This window comes from Scyliorhinus canicula, chromosome 17, assembly GCF_902713615.1.
Source record: "Scyliorhinus canicula chromosome 17, sScyCan1.1, whole genome shotgun sequence".
NCBI lineage: Eukaryota > Metazoa > Chordata > Chondrichthyes > Carcharhiniformes > Scyliorhinidae > Scyliorhinus > Scyliorhinus canicula.
In genome coordinates this window covers 16,515,874-16,536,659 of record NC_052162.1, presented here as the reverse complement: position 1 = coordinate 16,536,659, position 20,786 = coordinate 16,515,874, and the positions used below count along the sequence as shown (strand labels likewise).

General features: G+C 49.3%; 1 protein-coding gene across 4 annotated transcripts in view; it reads right to left on the bottom strand.

The window, feature by feature from the left end:
• The window catches only part of cd99l2 (CD99 molecule-like 2), a 185,708-nt gene that overhangs the window by 65,381 nt on the left and 99,541 nt on the right, over window positions 1-20,786 (bottom strand). For all 4 annotated transcript variants that reach the window (XM_038774346.1, XM_038774344.1, XM_038774343.1 and 1 more), the window contains exon 2: window positions 6,744-6,806. In XM_038774346.1, the coding sequence (XP_038630274.1) occupies window positions 6,744-6,806 (63 nt within the window). The remainder of the gene's footprint in view (window positions 1-6,743; window positions 6,807-20,786) is intronic.

Below are 20,786 nucleotides of genomic sequence, written 5' to 3'. Positions count from 1 at the left end.
GTGCATGAGGCTTTAGAAAAGCACCTAAGCGTCAGTCCATGAACAGTACTCTAATAAGACTGCACTTCCAATAACTTCAGCTATGGATATGGGAGGGAAGGGAATGAACAGGATAAAGTTTAGTCAGCATGACATTTTAAAAATATTTATAAATGATATATTCCAACCCCTCTCCCTAACAACCACACGACCTTGAATTTCAATAAACCCAGAGCAGGATTCTCCCATCGGGCGGCTAAGTGTCGACGCCGGCGTAAAAACGGGAGTGTTTTACTCCGGCGTCGGCGCCCGTTCCGGGACCCCATTCTCCGGTCCACAGGGGGCTAGCACGGCACTGGAGCGGCCCACGCCACTCCAGCTGCTGATCCCGGCGTGAACCCGGCACCGCGGGGTCCGCACATGCGCAGTTGGGCCGGCGCAGTGGCCTTCTTCCCCGCGTCGGCCCCGACGCCAAATGGCGCAGGGCTACAGGAGCCGGCAAGGAGGAAAGGAAGCCCCCAGCCAGAGAGGCCGGCCCGCCGATCGGTGGGCCCCGATCGCGGGCCAGGCCACTACGGAGCCCCCCCCCCCCCCACCCCCCGGGGTCGGACTCCCCCTCCCTCCCCACAGGCTGCCCCCAGACCCTTCAATGCCAAGGTCCCGACGGCTCAGAGGATGCGAGAACGGCGCCAGCAGGACTCAGATTTTTTTGTGATAGATCGGCGTGCCGGCCCGTGCCAGCCTGGGTCGGAGAATCGGCGCCTACCCCAACTGATGGTGCCAATTGAATTGCGCCCCGGCGTCGGGGCGGGTTGGCGCGATTCGTGCACCGTTGCTCCAACCCAGCGGGGGGCAACGAGATTCAACGCTAATTGGTCCAGTAACCGAGGCTTCACGGGCTCCTCGTCGCAAAGGCTCCCAGCTGATTCGCCAATACCGCGCTCGCTAGACCCCCCGCTAACAAGGTCGAGCAGCAGTTAAGCTGCACTTGCTCAGCCAACCCCAGCCAGCTTGCAAAACTGGCGCCGAGGAGACCAGCCCCTTGATTCGGGAATGCTGACCTGGGGAGGCTCCTAGGCGCGGAGGAGGCCAGGAGGAATGTCCTGCTTCTCCGAGGGTCCTGGAGGATGTGCCACAAGGCAGCCATTGCTGCCTGGGAAGAGGAGGCGGCAGCTTTCAGCTCGGGGAGTGTGATCAGGAGGTCTGGCCGGCAGTGCAGTAAGAAGGTCAATGACCTACACCAGGCAATGAGAGTGAGTAGACACAACTGCCCCCCCCCCCCCACCACTTCCAAGGGGGCATCCACCCCCAACTCTCCATGAGAGCCCCAGCCCTTCCTCCAGCCCCTCCACCTTCAAAACCCCCAACCCTTCCTTCACCCACCCCCCGCCCAACCACTGGGAACCAGGCGTGTGGCTAACAATGCCTTCTCTGTGTCTCCTCAGGAAAAGCTCTCCAATAACCTTCGGGAGAGGGCCCACAATGGCGGTGGGGTGCCAGACTTAAGAATCCTCACCTCCTTCGAGGAGTTTGCCCTGGAGGTGACTGGGATGGCCGAGGACAGGGCAGTCACTGCAGAGGTGAGGAACCACCGGGCTCCACCCCGGAGGACACGTCAAACGTGAGTTGTTCTTGCCTTACTGACCGAACCATCCCTCACACTGACCACATGTCCATTCTCCTGCAGGTCCTCCAGCCGACGGTGCCGGCCTATCCCGGGCCGCCCCCTCTCCTGACTGTGAGGAGAACACCTCGGAGGAGATCGCCGACGATGTAACCGCTATAGTCGCGGCACAGCTGTCATCACCGCCCTCCACAGCGCAGATACACGCATTCCGGTGGGAAATATTGGTGGTCAGGCCTCAGGGGCACAACCTGGTGAGCACCACACTGCTGATGATGCACATAAGGGGTAGGCAGGAATCCCCAGGCGAGACAGCAGTTGGAGGTCTGCTGGATCCCAGGACCCAGCTGGGTCCCATCCTGATGCTGAGCCCCTGGCACAGAGGTACTCAGAGCTGATGGAGACGATAGGGTGTGGCCGGGGCATTCAGAGGGAGATATCAGCGTCACTCCAGCAGATCCATAGTTGATTGGAGGAGTCCCAGAGGCTCCAGGCCCAGGAGATGTTGCCGGCAATGAGTGGCAATGAGGCTAACACTGCGAAGTTGGCGGCCTCCGTGCCATGGAGTGGTGAGGGCGCCCATCAGGGCTCCTGAGTTTCACCCCTCTGATGAGGCTGCGTCTCGAGGTCAGGACATGGAACAGGGTGGCACGGCTGTGCGCGTGCCGCTGACAAGTTAGCCGGGGCCCTTCGGCCCGAGAGGACGGCTGCAGCCTCCACCTCAGATGCGCTTCCTTGGGAAACACCTAGACGTAGAGACCCTCACCCCCATCGAACACTGGGGTGGCAATCCCAGCACCACTTGGCTCCTTGCCTGTGAGCAAAGATGGCTACTCACCTCCTCGACGCCCCACAGAAGCCCTTCCGCCAGGTTCATGTTTTTCGAGTACTAATCGGCGCCAGCGTGAGCACTTGCTGGGGAGGCCGCTGAATGATGGGAGGCGGTTGGATCTGGGGTCGCTCCCGTTAATTGTATGGAAATGGGGCTGAAGTGGTGATAATTGGTTTCTCACCGTGTTACAGCGCCTGGCACAGTTCTAATTTTTGGCCTCTCCCATTATTCACCGGCCTCCTTCCGCTTGAGCGAGAGTGTAACGAGGCCAGAGAATCGTGCCCACTAAAAATAAATTAATTGTTCCACAACCTCCACAATATATTCTTGTTCACTGTCCAGTAATAGCTACAATACATATGTACATGCACATGTTCAGAAACATGTTAAAGGTTCACATCATCATAAACAACTCATTTGGTTTGATATGGAGGGACTTGTTTCAATGAGAGATAGACACAGACATAGAATTTACAGTGCAGAAGGAGGCCATTCGGCCCATCGAGTCTGCACCGGCTCTTGGAAAGAGCACCCCACCCAAGGTCCACACCTCCACCCTATCCCCATAACCCAGTAACCCCACCCAACACTACGGGCAATCTTGGACACGAAGGGCAATTTAGCCTGGCCAATCCACCCAACCTGCACATCTTTGGACCACCTCGGAGAGCCTACTTGTGACAATAAAGATTATTTATTCATTTATTATTTATCTATTGTACTGTTTCAAATGTCACTACACCCATATCAAAGTGCAAAAACGAACTAGTTGCTCCATTTAGAAGCTGGTGCTTTTCTGTTTAAAAAAAATAAATATCCCTTCGATTGCTGCAGACGACGAGTGCAACCTCTTTAGATGACAAAAATAGACTGGAGGCAGATCATGGTTACAAGGGTTAGGGGAAACTGGGGTTTGGCAAGTGTCATTTTAATACAGATGAATACCGCATTGCGGACATGGGGAGGGATGAATACTACAGGGTGTGACCCTCCAGAAAGAGAAAAAAAGAACACAAACCTCTTAAAATTCATGGCAAATATAGAAAAAATAAATGGAGTATTCAAATGCACTGCTGAACGCAACAGAATGCAGAACAAAAAGAACATTAAACACAGTCTTGCACAAGACATTGGCTGGGTCTCATCAAAAATACCGCTTCCAGTTTTGGTGTCCTCAGATGGTGGGTGAGTGATCGGAGACATGGAAGAGTCATCAGGTTGATACCTAGTTCTTAGAAATTATTCAGCTAATTTTTGATTGGCATGTGGCACCATCAAAATCCAGCACGTTTTGTAGCAAGAGGGTTAATCATAGAATCCATAGAGTCCACAGTGCAGAAGGAGGCCATTCGGCCCATTGAGTCTGCACCGGCTCTTGGAAAGAGCACCCTACCCAAGGTCAACACCTCCACCCTATCCCCATAACCCAGTAACCCCACCCAACACTAAGGGCAATTTTGGACACTAAGGGCAATTTATCATGGCCAATCCACCTAACCTGTACATCTTTAGACTGTGGGAGGAAACCGGAGCACCCGGAGGAAACCCACGCACACACGGGGAGGATGTGCAGACTGCGCACAGACAGTGACCCAAGCCGGAATCGAGCCTGGGACCCTGGAGCTGTGAAGCAATTGTGCTAACCACTATGCTACCATGCTGCCCTTGGAGAGCCCAAGTCTTCAAAATGCTGGAAAAGTGTAAACGTTCAGGGACATTGGACTAACATCTTTATGAGAGCAAAGGATTTAGATTTGGTCCGCATGGATGGTCCATTTGATGTGAAAGGTGAGGGAGGGTCAAGGGACGTGCATACAACATGTAAGGTTAGAAGTCAGGAGACTTTTCTTAACAGAGGGTCATCGACCTTCAGGAATAACTTGCCGGCTGCTGCAGTGATTGCGGATTCATTACAACTATGCAAAAGAAGTTTGCTGAGTTCCTTGGTGAACTGACATAAGAATGTACAAAAGATTAGGGTTAGGGTTAGGGTTAGGGTTAGGGTTCGGGTTAGGGTTAGGGTTAGGATTTGAGATACGAGAACATGTTTGGCCGCCTCGGGTGGGATGTATGTGGGGGTTGGATATCGGAAAACCCTTTCTCAAAGATGGTCAAAATGATATCGTTTTGAGCTGGTTTTAAACTGTGATTATTTACTGTATAGTTTTCAACTGAACCCACCTTCCAAGAACCTACCCCTTATCAGGCTTACGAAAATGATTTCTTCCGTTTTGTTATACTGCACAACGGGGATCTAATTGTTCTAAAAGAGCTTCCATCTTCCCTACCTCCCACCACACAAACAATCCCCACTTCTTCTGGGGACTGCTTTGCCTTCAATCAGCAGCTAGAAACGCAACACACTAAAGGATCAACTCTGCATCTATCACCCTGGTGCAAGTCCGTCAGTCTTCAGGTTTGCTGTGGTAGCCCGGATCATCATTTAACTTGTTGAGGTTACCAATTGTTTTGGAAGGAATATGCGTTGAATCTTTGCGTAGTTGCAACTGGAGTCTGATACCTGGTCCAACATGCCACTTTGGGTAAATCTGTTAACATTTACCCTGCTACAAAGTTAAATGCATTTCTCTTGGAAAGAATTTGGCTTGGGACTGAGCAGCAGGACCATAGGAATTACCAGAAGTAGGCAATTCAGCCCTTCAAGCTTGCTTAATCAGATCATGGCTGATCTCTTCCTGGTCTCAACCCACCTCCCCACCTGTTACCCATACCCCTTCAACCCGTTTTTTAAAATCAAAAATATATCTCCTTGGAAGCATTTAATAACTCAGATTCCACCGCACTATGGGACAGCAGGTTCCACAAATTCACCACCCTCTGCGAGAAGTAGTTCCTCCTCATCTCAGTTCTAAATCTACCGCCTCTCAACCTATATCTGTGACCTCTCGTTCTAGACTTCCCCACAAGGGGGAACATTTGGTCTGTGTTTACTTTATCAATCCCATTTAGTATTTTATACACCTCGATCAGATCCCCTCTCATCCTTCTAAACTCCAGCGAGTATAAGGCCAAACTGTTTAACCTCTCCTCGTATGTCAACCCTTTCATCCCCAGAATCAATCCGGTGAACCTCCTCTGAACTGCTTCCAATGCCACCACATCCTTCCTCAAATAGGGAGACCAAAACTGGACACAATACTCCAGGTGTGGTCTTGCCAACACCCTATACAATTGCAACAACACTTCTCTACTTTTATACTCCAGTCCTTTTGCAATAAACATTTGCTTTTTAATCACTTGCTGTACCTGCATGGAGTAGGCTATTCAGCCCTTTGCACCTGCTCCACCATTCAATAGGATCAGGGCTGAACTGGATGTGTCTCAACTCCATTTTCCGTAGCCTCCCATCACTCTTGACTCCCGTGTAGACCAAAGATCTGCCTATCTCGGCCTTGAATGAATTCAGTGACCCAGCCTGCACTGCTCGCTGGGGAAGAGAATCTCACAGACTAACGACCCTGAGAAAATACATTTCTCCTCATCTCCATTTATCTTGAATGATAGACTTCTTATCCTTAAATTATGGCCCCTAGTTCTAGTCTCTCCCACAAGAGGAAATAAACATCCTCCAGGTATCCAGCCCTCTCAAAGTCCCCTCAAGATCATATATGTTCCAATTCATATCACATCCCATTCCTCTACACTCCAATGGATACAGGCCCAACCTGTCCAACCTTTCCTCATACAATAAGCCGCTCATCCCAGGAATGAGTCAATTTCTCTGAACTGCTTCCAATACAATCTTTTTTCACACAAGGAGACAAAGACTATGCAGGGTATTCCCGATGTGGTCTCACCAAGGCCCTGGTCAACTGCAGAAAACTTTCCCTACCTTTAAATTCAATTTCCCTTGCAATAAATACCAACATTCCATTTGTCTTCCTCATCACTTGCTGTACCTGCGCACTAGCTCTTTGTGATTCATGCACCAGGACACTAACATCCCTGTGCCCAACACGTTCTGCAATCCCTCCCCATTTGAATAATATAGAGCTTTTCCATTCTTGCTGCCAAAGTGGACAACTTCACATTTCCCACATTATACCCACTGGTCAAACTTTTTCCTCCACTCACTTAACCTGTCCATGTCCCTTTGCAATCTCTCTATCTCCTCTTGGGAACTTACTTTCCTCCATCTACGTCTAGTAATACTTCCTGCCAATAAAAAGTACAGAATCCCACTTCAGGAACTTGCAATGTTTCAGGTCAGAATTTCCACGTAGAGAATCCCCACAACAAAGCGACAAAAGCAATGGCGAAGAAAATCTCATAATTGAGGAAACTTACGTGGCTTTGTGGTAAGGTCATCAGAGAGGGCATCAGACAAGTCAAAGCCATCATCACCTAAAACTAAAATACAATGTGAAATATCAGATGGATGGCACAATATGTTGCATGTTACAATACTATATCAATTCTGTTTTTGACATTGCGCTACTTTTAAAGTCAATGGTTGGGAACGTTCTATCAAAGGAAGCTTCCCCAATGCTCAAAATGATGACTGCCAAGTTGCTTAAGAACTGCCTCAGGCAGAAAAAGATTCACTTTAGAAGGTTTAAATTGGAATCAAATCCATGAATTTCCAATGCTTTATGGCAATGCGGGCAGCATGGTGGCACAGTGGTTAGCACGGTTGCTCACAGCGCCAGGGACCCGAGTTCAATTCCGGCCGTGGGTGACTGTCTGTGTGGAGTTTGCTCTTTATCCCCATGTCTACGTGGGTTTTCTCCGGGTGCTCCGGTTTCCTCCCACACTCCAAAGATGTGCAGGTTGGGTGGATTGGCCATGCTAAAATGCCCCTTAATGTCCAAAATGTGAGGTGGGGTTATGGGATTGCAGGGTGTTGGGCCGGTCGGTGCAGACCCGATGGGCTGAATGGCCTCCTTCTGCACTGTAGGGATTCTATGACTCTATTCTATGGCAATGCCATTTAGCTTGCACTAGACTGAAGTGCTTCTGAAAGTTTCAATGGATGTGCATACATTTTGTCTCTACTTCCCCAGGTTAACAGGTGATGGGTAATATCCCCAATCCAGGTTAAAGTAAATCACAGCATCATCTAAACCCAACTTCAAATGTTCAAAGCTGCCTGCAGTGAGCACTGCTTTCTGGTGGAAATCCTCTTTCACCTGTAAATTCAGTGGTCAGCACAGCTGTTAATCTTATGGGGATCATAGCAAATCATTTTATTCCCAAGCCCATGGTCACATTCATTGCAATCAACCGGCAAAAATGCCCATTGTGTGTATTTCACACGTATTGATTAGCCTATGTCTCAAATCAATACTCAAAATCTGATCCAAATGGCTTACGGCAGACTTGCATCCAAAGACGAAATATAATCGCATAGTAATGGAATTTACTGTGAAAGTGAGACTAACCACATTGCGCGCTGGAGTTAGGTGTCATATGTTCCGGGATTAGGTTAAGAGCAAAGTCGCGTACAAATTTCTCACCAATTATTACATCTATCGGCTTTATGGCGAACCCCGCCTCCCTCCTGCCCCCTTGCCTCCGATGTGACCTCTTTGAGCTCTGAAGAAGGCGCCTTCTGCAAAGCCCTGCCATCCCCTGATGCACCAGCGGGAGGTGCGTTTCCAGAAAGAACGACTGAGAATCAGTCATTATTCTCGATAAGGTTAGAAATTAAAGCAAGACCAGCCAGGGTGCCTGACAAACCTTTTGTCAAAACATGACAATAAGGATGGGACTGGAACTCAATGTAGTCAACATTTTCTTTAAATTCAGCAACTGCCGGCTTTGTTTCTATTATTAGCACTGTTGCTTCACAGCGCCAGGGTCCCGGGTTCAATTCCCGCTTGGGTCACTGTCTGTGCGCAGTCTGCACGTTCTCTCTGTGTCTGCGTGGGTTTACTCCGGGTGCTCCGGTTTCCTCCCACAAGTCCCGAAAGATGTGCTGTTAGGTGAATTGGACATTCTGAATTCTTGCTCAGTGTACCCAAACAGGCGCCAGAGTGTGGCGACTAGGGGATTTTCACAGTAACTTCATTACACTGTTAATATAAGCCTACTTGTGACAATAATAAAGATTATTATTATTGATGAAACTAACACATGGGAAATGCATGAAAAATAGAAACAACTGGTAATTTTCCACCTCTAAACCTCGCCTCAACCTGGAAGATTGAGCTGTAGTGAAATTATGAAATGTCAGACATTTGTCTGATTTGACAAAAGCTCACAATGGAGTTCAGTCCCACTGCTCCGGCACTTTGAGAACATCTAGGATCACTATGATCTTTATTTTTCAGGAGGCAAATGTTCTCCCCTTCTCCTCCTCCCCCTCATGGAGGGACTGACTCATGTCAGTGCACAGTCCTAACAGTAATACTCTAGTACCTCGCTCAAGTGACCATTCTTCGTGTGTGTGCCCAGTCTGTTCCCTCCAGACATCTGCACTTGCACTTTCTACCTGTTATAACCCGCACGGGACTTACGAGGTTGAGATGATCCACTACCCCTTGGACTCTTTTGAGAACAATCAACTTAGACATAGAATTTACAGTGCAGAAGGAGGCCATTTGGCCCATCGAGTCTGCACCGACCCTCGGAAAGCGCACCCGACACCTCCACCCTATCTCCTAACCCAGTAACCCCACCTAACCTTTTTGGACACAAAGGGGCAATTTAGCCTGGCCAATCCACCTAACCTGTACATCTTTGGACTGTGGGAGAAAACCGGAGTACCCGGAGGAAATTCACCCAGTTCACCCACGGGGCGAACGTGCAGACTCTGTACAGACAGTGTCCCAAGCTGGGAATCGAACCTGCGACCGTGGAGCTGTGAAGCAACAGTGCTAACCCTGTGCTACCGTGCCGCCCTTAGAATAGAACTTATTAGGATAAAGTAAACAAACTGAGGGAAAAATTAGGGGCAGCTCGGTAGCATGGTGGTTAGCATAAATGCTTCACAGCTCCAGGGACCCAGGTTCGATTCCCGGCTGGGTCACTGTCTGTGTGGAGTCTGCACGTCCTCCCCGTGTGTGCGTGGGTTTCCTCTGGGTGCTCCGGTTTCCTCCCATAGTCCAAAGATGTGCGGGTTAGGTGGATTGGCCATGCTAAATTGCCCGTAGTGTCCTAATAAAAGTAAGGTGGGGGGGGGGGGGGGGGGGGGTGTTGGGTTACGGGTACAGGATGGATACGTGGGTTTGAGTAGTGTGATCATTGCTCGGCACAACATCGAGGGCCGAAGGGCCTGTTCTGTGCTGTACTGTTCTATGTTCTATGTCCTATGAATGGTTCCTGATAGGGGAACTGCCCAAAAGAAGCAAAGATCAACGGAAACTTGACAAACATCACATCAAAGTGCGGTTAAGAAGATCGATAAAGCACTCCTGGCCCTTCAGTGCCCACCGGGTACGGAAAGCCCACTACCCCGTGGAGCCTGCAGAATCTGAGTGCTGCCCGATAAGAGGGTGGGGGGGCCCTCAACCAGGTTCATGTGCCTTAGTATAAATAGAGCCAGCCAGTCAGGCACCGGCTAGAGAAGACCCAGTAGGGAACTACTGGAGCTGTGTATAACAGTTAACGTGTTAAATTAAATAAGTTTTGTTTTTCTCTGCAACTCAAGTGTGGACTCCTTTCGTTGCCCCTTACAAAGCTACACAAGGACATGATTCAGGAGCAGATAACCTGCTGGGTTTACTTCCCTTCCGAGCACTGAGACATGTCGAAACCTAAAGTAAACTGCCTGTACTGATCAGCATGCGGGGCACAGGCCAGGATTATCTTTACAGATTCTTTCTGACCGAAATAACCTCTTGCTGTAAAGTAAGATTCAGAAGCAGTTCCACCACTAGCCCTTGACAGAAGGAATATGTGCGAACCTGACTGTTACCATACAGACCGTCCCAGCAGCGTAAGCCATAGTGTAAAAGCAGGGCAGCCAGCCAAATTAACGAGCTATGATCTCATGGCTGGAAGAGTGCCAGCTCATTCTCTTGTAACTTATCGAGTGACCATAATTGCAAGTCTGACATATTTATAATTTAAACATCCCATCATTCATTGCATTATCAGATTCTGCAAACTTACTCTGTGGTTTGTACTTTCCTAATGGTTATTAAACTGACATTTTCTGCTGGCTAAAGATGTGGAAATATTATGGCAGCTTGATCTACTCTTACTTCAATGTGACCTGCGGTAAAATCTTTGTTCTGATCTTCTGCAGCCATCTCCCTCCTCCCAACCCCCACCACTGGTACATTCCTTATGTGGTGTAGGGGATGGGGATGGGGGTGGGGGCATCAAAAAAAGTAGCTTTAAATTCCATACTAAGTAGTAACGTTAGTGCAGTTGGACATGGAAGGTTGGAATTCTGATTATCAATAAATTAATTTAATTTTATACTTTTTGAAAAAATCTTTTTTTAACAATACAGTCTTCAAGGTAATGTGTGTCCCCTCTCCTACCAGGGTTGACAGACTTTGGACAGAATTTGGACTGTTCCTGTGGTAGTAAATTGAAGCGGTCTTGTTCAGCTAATAATAATAATCTTTATTGTTACATTAACACTGCAATGAAGTTACTGTGAAAAGCCCCTAGTCACCACATTCCGACGCCTGTTCGGGTACCCAGAGGGAGAATTCAGAATGTCCAATTCACCTAATAAGCACGTCTTTCGGGACTTGAGGGAGGAAACCGGAGCACCCGGTGGAAACCCACGCAGACACAGGGAAAACATGAAGTCTCCGCACAGACAGTGATCCAAGCCGGGAATCGAACCTGGGACCCTGGAGATGTGAAGCAACAGTGCTAACCACTGCACTACCATGCTGCCCTTTATCAAAAACTCAGCTTCTCTAGCCCCCAGTTCCATTCTCCTTCACTGGCTGCTTGTTCCGGCTAAACGCAATAGTGTTCGGTTTCGGTGTCCCATTTCAGCCCTGGTTTACCTTCAAACCACACATCCAGCAAGGAAACTGGTTTTAATCTTTTGCAGTGTCACCTGCTTCCACCTTAACCTCAGCCTGACTGCTGCGGAAACTCTTTGATTCTTCTCAGAGCCCTCTGGAGTTTCGAACTGCAGTTTGTCAAAGAATCTTTACTTCACACAGGCTAGGTGCTTTTGTGGGCATAAACAACTGAGGGGTGATTTGATGCAGGCCTTCAAAATGTTAAAAGGATTCAATAGGGGAGATATTTCCTTTGGGGAGGAGGAGGAGGTGGGAATTAGGAATTCAGGTTCATGGGCCTGGGTCCTCGGTGTAGCAGCAATCGTCATTGAATTGCCGTGCTGCCCGAACTTTCCCATGTCCCAACGCTGCTCTGCGTTTCTCAGTGGATCTTCTGAACCTGGCTTCTCCAGAAATGGGGAGTGCACCGTCCATTGGAAAGTTCCACCGCAGCACTGTTGAGATGGGGGTGGGAGGGACAAGACACACCCGCCCCCACTTTTTGTAAGGCACTGTTGCACGTTTTACTATGGGCGTAAAACGCGTTTATTGGAGTGTATTAACACGCCTCCGAGTTCGACGTGTGCTTAACACTGCTAGGCTCTGCTCTATGTAATTATTTAGCTCTGGAGTCGCCAGTTGCCGTATAGGCAACGTCACAAGTATTCCAAGGTCAAGTTCAAAGTAATAAAGACGATACACCGATTAGTAAAGTTCAAACGATCAATATTTATTATACAGTTAATAATAAATACTCATGCACACACTAAGAGACTAAGCTACAACTAAACATAAGCAAACAGAATACTTATCTAACAGGAACAGGCAAGGTCAGAGAACGAGGCCTTCGTCCTGGTTTTGTCTGCAGCCTTCAGCAAGCGTTCTGGTACTTGGGAGTCTAGTGGGCTTGGATCGCGTAGCGAGCGTTGAACTTACGGTTTCGGCGGCTGGTGCTCAACGGCTGGAGTCAGGATACCAGGTGTCAGTCGGGGCCGGAGCACGGGTTTAACAGACCGGACAACACGAGGTCCCTATCTTTTATAGGGGTTCCGTTGTCCTTCCCTCTTCCCGGGCGGGCTCTACCTATTGGATCAATTTCTTATCGATACTGGATTAATTCCCCAATGCGAGGGGGTCTCCGTGATGGAGGGGGCGTTTCTTATGTCCTTTTGTTCGGAGGTTTCTGGTGCCTCGATGTCTGGGTCTTGATTGGAATGTGTCCATTCAGAACCAAATGTATCTATTGTGTGGGTGTTCAAGTCTGATGGCCTCATTAGCATGCAAAGCGTTTTGCCATTTGCACCTAACTAAGGTCTTTTCACCTGAGCCCAAACTGGTTTCTGCTGCTGCAGAATGCAAACTGCTCTTTGCAGACTGCTGTTCTGGCTGAACTGTCTGTTTCCCAGCAGCCTTCCATTTTAGTTTGGCTCAGTGTCCATTTTGCGTGGCCAGCATGGCTACATTCCCTCCTTGTGATCCTCACAATCATACTATTGTGAAGGATCACCTATGTACTTTGCCTCCTTGTGTTCTGACCTCTTGCCAGTTCCTGTTCTACTCTGTTCTAAACTATGGGAAGAAGAGAAAAAAAATTTTAACTAACATTTCTACTTGGCCCTATGTCAAAAGGGACATGCATTACTACAATTGGGAACCTCTACCTATCACTATTAACCTTAACCTTAACTTAACATTTAATCACTCTAAAATCTTAACCATTCACACCACAACATCACACTTCCCAACTCGGCAGTCGAGTATGGAACAATATAATACATGGCTGAATTTTATTTACAGAGTGTTGTAATCAGTGAGGGGTTGAGGGGTTTGGTGGAATCCGAAGATGGGGGATTGCACTCTATAGATGGGTGAGGTGCTGGAACGAGAGGCTCTCCTCTTCCATTTCCTCAACCTGAGGGTCTGCACTAGGATGGTGAGGATCGCGATCACCAACAGTGATTCGATTATGTAGGACATGGAGTACCACGTCATGAATTTAGTACACCAGGTCTGAACCTCGCTGATCAGAGCTGAGCACTGGGGGTTTGTTGTACTAACATTTACGGTGGGGGTTGTGGGGGAAACGTGTCTTGTTTCCACACATATACATATGACATTAAATAGTAATAAGTGGGCTTCCATCATTTTGCTGTTCTTCCTCTTTCTCTTCCTTCTTCCTTCGGTATTGACAATCCTGGCTTCGACCTCTGTCTCGTCCTTTGAAACCTTTGGGATCAAGCACAGTATCTGTCAATACACAGTTTAAGACCTTTACTTGTTAGTGCATCTGTCTTTCAAATCCCAATTGACCCTTTAAAATGACTGGCTAAGTCACACCCTGTGACTCCCCTCATTTTTTTTTTCAAAAAGCGAATTTAAAGACCAGCATACACCTAACAATCCTTCCTTCTGCGAGCCGTCTCGCAGGCTTTGCTGATTTACCATCCGAATGTTCCCGGATGTAAATAGCATGTGGGATGGCGGCCGAAGGGCTACCTAACGTAAAATGAAAACAAACTTGGAAACAAACATCCGAATGAGTTGCGTATGGGCCGCTACGGGTACGAGTTGGATGGGATCCCCGGGTAGGGCGTGCTGTGCCATACCCGAGCTTGGCTGACCAAGGGTTGGTTCTCCGACAGGGCGGGTCCTCAGTGCCGTTTGTCCACTGCCTGAGTAACCTGGAGAAAACGGGTACGAATGTGTTTACCATGACTTGCAGCCTCTATTTCGCCGAATAGAGGGGCACCTAAAAACCAAGGGAGCCAAGATGCTCCAACTGAGGACATCCCTGAAGTTCTCAGAGATATCTGCGGACAAGCTATTTGGCGTGTGGCCTTACAACTTTGGAAAAGATCTCCAATCAAACCGAAGTTCTCAAAAGTTTCGGCAGACAAGCTAACGTGTATGTGAGGTGGTCACAATCTTTTCAGCTGAAAAGAAGATGTCCATCCTCCAGCTGAACAATGTACATTCCTGAAAACAAACAAACATAAAACGAAGACAAACATACGTGCAGGTTCCATCAGAAAGGACATCGTTTCCCTCAAACGATTCCTATCTTACATCATCTGGACACCTCACTTTGATTCTGCCTCTGTGAACAGGGTCACAAAGGGGTTGCCGTGTCGGGAGTCAGACACCGTGTCGTCCTGCTCTCCCGGATCCCACACCCTTGTGTGGATCAGGCATGCTATTTTGGAATTGTGTGACCGGGGGTCACTCTCGTCATTGCGGACAAGTCTGTAGGAATTGTCCCTGTGCCATTGTGTGGCGTCGAGTGTGTTGTCGGGGTAGTCGGGGTCGGGTGGTGGTTCGGGGTTTTTGAGGTAAGTGACTTCCATGGGGTCACTGGAGTCGGGGTCGTAGTTGGTGCAGTGTGGGCTGTATGGCTGTGTGGTGTCGCTGTCTTCAGAGTCAGTGTCAGTCCTGCTGTCTCTGCTGTGGCAGCTTGTGGGCGTGTCGGGGCGTGGTCTGTAGTGGTCTGTGGGCGGAGTCGTGGGCGAGTCCGTTGATGAACTGGTCTGTGAGGGGGATGGTGGAAAAGTGTCTCTGGTGGGCGGGGTGAAGTGTTCTGCTGCATCCAGCAGGACATGGTGAGCATGGTTGGCCTGTGTTCCATATGCCTTTAACTGGTTTATATGGAACCACGCGGTCTTCCCATTAGGATACTTTATCCTGTAAACGGAGGGGCTAATTTTGTCCGAAATTGAGTAGGGGCCGGAATATTTTGGAGCCAAAAAACTGCTGGGGTTATAAACAGATAACATTACCTGTTGCCCAACCTGGAATTCTGTGGTGTGTACGGTCTTATTGAAACAGGCAGTCCGTTGCTGTCGGCGTTTCCCTAGCTGGACTGCGGCTGCGAGCTGTGCAGACCTCACAGTCTCAACTAGATCTTTAACTGCCTTTTCATGTGTGAGGGCCGTCACTTCGGGGCTTGTCATGTCCAGTCCTAAAAGGAATTCTGTACCTTTCATAGGGCGTCCGGTCATGAGTGTGTGTGGTGTGTATCCTGTCGATGTGGAGACAGTGTTCCTTATGAACATAAGTGCAAATGGGAGCACTGAATCCCATGTGGAATTGTTCTCTTGAACCATTTTCCTAAGGGTAGTTTTTAGGGTCCGATTCATGCGCTCCACAATCCCGCTGGACTGTGGATGATACGCAATGTGGAAGTTCTGTTTGATTCCGAATATTGTCAGGACGTTCCTCATGACCCGTCCTGTAAAGTGAGATCCCTGGTCCGAATCGATACTTCGGGGTAAACCCCATCTCGTGAAGATGTGGTGGGTCAGGATCTTTGCAGCTGTCTTTGCTGTATTTGTTCGTGAGGGAAATGCCTCTACCCACTTGGTAAAGGTATCTATCACCACCAGAACGTATTTATAGCCATTCCGACAAGGGGGCAATGGACCTATAAAGTCGATCTGGAGGTTTGTCCAAGGGCCGTTAACTGGGCGAGTATGCCGAAGTTGTGCTTTCTTAGAATACCTCTCCGGGTTATTCTGAGCACAAATCAGGCAATTCTCTATGTAGTGCGTTACATCATTCCTGAGATTAGGCCACCAACAGAGTTGCCTGAGGTGCCTCGTTGTTGCATCAATTCCCTGATGCCCGTGTCCGTCATGGAACAAGGCAATCATCTGATTCCTGTCCTGCTGTGGGACCACATAAAGTTGGTCCTTAATGATCACACCCTCATGTGTGGTCAGTGCGTGTTTAAAGTGCTCGTAAGCAGGCACAAAGTTTCCCTTGAAAACCTCCCTGAGGTCTCCGTCCTGTTTTTGTGCTGCCACGAGATCTTTAATATCAGTCTGTGAGACTTGGACTGCGCTCACAGGGGCGCTAGCTGGTGCGCTAGCTGGGGGGGTCCATAAGTGTCCTCTCCTGGAACCTGCCTTAGCCAATGCGTCGGCTTTTACATTCCCAGGGGGTGATGACCTATGGTGGCTTCTTACTTTTATAATGCCGAAGGTCCTGTCCTTCGCTTTCTCTAGGATATGCTGGAGTAAGGGGGCTGATGGAAGGGGTTTTCCGTCTGCGGAGACAAAACCTCGTGTCCTCCACAGGGGCAGAAAATCGGTTAAACTGTTACAGACATATAAGCTGTCTGAATATATGTCTGCTGGGCTGGGGAAAGAATCGGGGTGGTCCACTATGTACGCTATGGCTGCTAGCTCTGCTGCCTGCGCGCCTAAGTGACCTGGTAACTTAAGAGCGATTTCTTCGAGAGCGCGCCCCTGCGCGTCCTCTACATAGATGCCGCATCCTGTGATACGCTCACCATTTAAAACTGTGGAGGAACCGTCTACATAAATCCTCAAGGGTCCACACGTGTCTGTGGGCTGGGGGCTTTGTTTCGGGTTCCCTATCTTCCTGGGGGGTGTTTTTGCTAAAAAGGGTCCTGTGTTATGCAGGGGAGCTACAATTTCACAGTCATGGGGCTGTCCGGGGTATTGGAGGTTGTCTGCTAAGTATGTGTGGGTGCGTGTCCGTTTCACTGTAATGTCCCGTCCTTGTAAAAGTAGGGTCCACCTAGCTGCCCTAATCTGGCTAACTGAACCGTCCTTCAGTCGACCGTCTAGTAGTAGCTGTGTGGGTGTGTGTTCGGTCAGAATAGTAATGGGGTTGAGTCCGGTGATGTATGAGAAATACTGCACTGCCCAGAAGACAGCAAGGAGGTGCCTCTCACAGGCCGAAAATCCTTGTTCTACTGGGTCTAACAGTCGGGAGGCATAAGCCACTGGTCTTAGCTGCTCGTGCCGTTCCTGAAGCAACACGGCCGAGAGGGTCAGATCGGTGCTCGCTACCTCTATTGCGTACGGTGAAAGTTGGTCGGGGACTAGCAACGCGGGTGCTGCACTAAGGGCTCGTTTTAACTCTTCCACAGCGCCTGTATGCTGCGGAAGCCATTCCCAGGGGGCTCCTTTCTTAAGGAGGTCTGAAAGTGGGGCGGCTTTTGTCGCGAATCCGTCGATGTGGTTCCGACAATAGCCAACCAGTCCTAAAAACGACCGGAGGGCTGAAACATTCTGGGGAAGGGGCAATTTGACGATCGAATCAATTCTTTTGAATTCGATCTCGCGTTTGCCGTGCGTGATGACTGATCCCAAATACATCACTTTACTTTCCAATATTTGGGCCTTTTTCGGGTTAACTTTACAGCCAATTTCAGTTAAGAGTTCCAGGAGTTCGGCCAGAAGCGAAATGTGCTCTGCCTTTGTGTCTGTCTGCAGTAGTAGGTCGTCTACATACTGTACCAGACATTCGGGTCGGGAAAATTTTTCTAATCCACTTGCCAGCTGTCGGTGGAAAATGGAGGGTGAATTGTGGAATCCTTGTGGGAGGCATGTCCACGTGTACTGCTGTGTTTTAAAAGTGAATGCGAATTTGTATTGGCACGCTTTTGCCAATGGTATTGACCAGAATCCATTACTGATGTCCAATACCGTGAAGTACTTGGCGTTGAGACCCTGCTTGAGCATGGTCTCGGGACTAGTAGCTACCGTTGGGGCTACTGCGGGGGTTACTTTGTTGAGTTCCCGATAATCGATGGTCAGACGCCATGATCCATCGGGCTTCCTCACTGGCCAAATAGGGGCATTGTTGGTGGAGGCTACCGTTCTCAGTACACCTTGGTCCAACAAGCTGCCTATAACCTTTTCTATTTCCACCTCTGCTTCAAGGGGAAATCTATACTGCTTTTGCGGTCGGGGGTCCTGTCCGGTAACATGAACTTGTCCAGTCATTCTGCCACAGTCATGACGGTGACTTGCAAATGCTGTCCTGTGTTTGTTCAGTAGGGCCTTAATTTGTCTGTCGGTGTGGAGCGTAGTCAGGTCGAATGAGTACTCTCCCACTGCGCTAATCCGATTAGCGTAGTCTCCTACTGTGAGGGTGGCTGGGGCTCTGTCTGATCTCGCCATTCGCCAGACACACTGGTTCACTGGGTCGAACGACAAGCTATGAGCGTTCATAAAATCGATCCCCAGGATGTGTTCTGCTGTCCTGGGAAGATTTACTAAAACTACGGGGTGCCTTGTGCTAATGTTCCCTAGCTGGATCGCTACGGGTGCTGTGATATGTCCCTGCTGCGAGTGTCCGGTGAACCCGCTAAGTGTGATGGTGGAGGTGGTCGGCCACGTGTCTGCGTGTGCCGTGGTTGTGGAGTTAATGGTGGTGCGGGATCCTCCTGTGTCCCACAATAACTCTATGGGCTTCCCTTTGACTTTTGCCGTGACTACGGGCCTCCCTGATGAGTCCCATAGTGTGTCACAGACCCAAGTGGGGGAGCCCGAACACCGTCAGTTCGTCTCGTCCACATTGGTGGGTCCTGACTGTACTGCTACATTGTGGATGGGTTTTGCTTTGTTGCGGTTCAGAGTGCCTGTCTGCTGGCCTCTCTGAGATCGCTGGGGTGCATTACACTCTTTTGCCCAATGCCCTAACTGTCCACAGTTGTAGCATTCCTGTCCTTTCTGTTGTGGGCTGCTCCTGCCTTCATTTACCCATGCGGGCTTCTGGTGCTCTCTGACTGCTTGGATATCTGCAGCAGCCTGAGCCTCTTCTGGGGATCTAACCTTTGCTTTTGCCTGAAGCGATTGCTCCCAAGCGCGGGACAATCTTTTGAGGACCCATTTCTCGTTATGGGCCTCTTCTGAGGGGTCGTAATTATTGCAAGCGCTCTGTCCTGCTTCTGTTGCGTGTGAGATAATTGTGCGCGTCCACTTAACCATGTTTTCGCGGGTTAAATGCGCTCTATCTAGCTGTCCGAAAACTGCGCTGAAGTGAATCCACAGCCTTCCTGCGAATGCTGTGGGGTGTTCAGATCTCTTCTGCCTGCACTTATTCAAGCCTTCTACGGGGTCACCTCTATTGTACCCGATGGCATCTAAAATAGCAGTGTGCATCTCCTCTAGGCTGCCTCCTGCCACGTTTTGTGGGTCGGGGAGGGCTGCCACTACACTCTGGTCTAAGCTCAGCACGGTGAGCTTAACCTGCTCTCTCTCATCCAGGCCGTACATGGTAGCCTGCTGTTTCACTTTAGCGAAGAACTGGTGGGGGTCTGCGGTGGGGAGGAACGGAGTGATCTTTTCACAAGCGTCCCTTAGCTGGGTTACTGTTAAAGGGGTGGTGTAAGTTATGTCTGGGGCGCCTTCTGATTCGGCTTTCCTCTGTGTGGTTACGGGATTCATGGGTGCGGTTATGATCTGAGCTGTGGGGGGTTGGGGTGCCTGTCGTTTCTGCTGAGCTGCGGGCGCACATGTTCCCTGAACATAACGCTGCGCTGTCTCGCTTAATTCCTGCCAATCTGGGGCGTTTTCCCCATCTAACTGAGCTCCAAAGGTGCTTTGGAAGCCATTCTGCACCGAAAGCAGAGATTGCAGTTCCGCAATCTGTTTCCTGCATTTCGCGTGGTCAACTGTGCTTTGTCTGTGTTCGGTCGTTGCAGCATGGAGTGCTCTCAAAGCTGCTTTGAGATCAGAGCATTGCCTCTGCAATGCCTCCACCTGCTTTTCCGATTCCTGTCTTATCAGAACGGCACGTTGCACGTCCTGATAGGCTTTCTCATACTGGGTCTGGGAACTGTTCAGATGAGCTAGACAAGACTGGTGAGCCCTCTTGGCATCATCCACCTCTCTACCCTTCTCTGCCAACTTCCCTTTTAATTCCAGGTTTTCTTTCTCGATGTCCCTGACATCGACCTTACTCATTCGGTTCCTTTCCTCTAAATCTGCCCGGAGCGTCCTGATGACCTCCTCTGCGCCTCGCAACTGTGCCAAGCAGGACACAATCGCCATCGGCTTGCGTGCTTTACCTAAACTCTTTTTGTGTATTTGAGAGAGGTTCTCCCACCAAGTATGACCTATACTCCCGGGACCTGTCTCCTCATTTGCACAAAACTCTTTCCAAAGGGGCCATCCCTTTCCTTGTAAATATTTGCGGAGTTCCAGCTCCCACGTGGGACACTGGCCTACTCTGCTACTGCTGCTGGTCGCTGCGACCACAAACTTTGCTGGATCCATCAGACGTTCCATTGCCTGCATGGCCATTTCCTCTGACTCTCTTTTTATAATTTGGAACAGGGGGTTGCTGGGGTGGTGTTTCGTGAAAAGGGTACGGCTTACGCTATTTTCCGATTACAAAACTGCCGAAAGTTTGTCGCAACAAAAAGCTTTCAGTTTTACCTTACAGCCCTGTTAGTACGCATGCACTAAACACACTTCCGAATTTCGCTTATTATTTTGAACACCTTGAATACTTGTGATCTCTTTCTTTCTCTGCAATTTGGAGTTCTAATTCAAATTTCAGGGTCCTGGACACTGTGGTGTTTCCACTTACAACAGGGTCCCACCAGAGTCGCCACTAAATGTTGCACGTTTTACTATGGGCGTAAAACGCGTTTATTGGA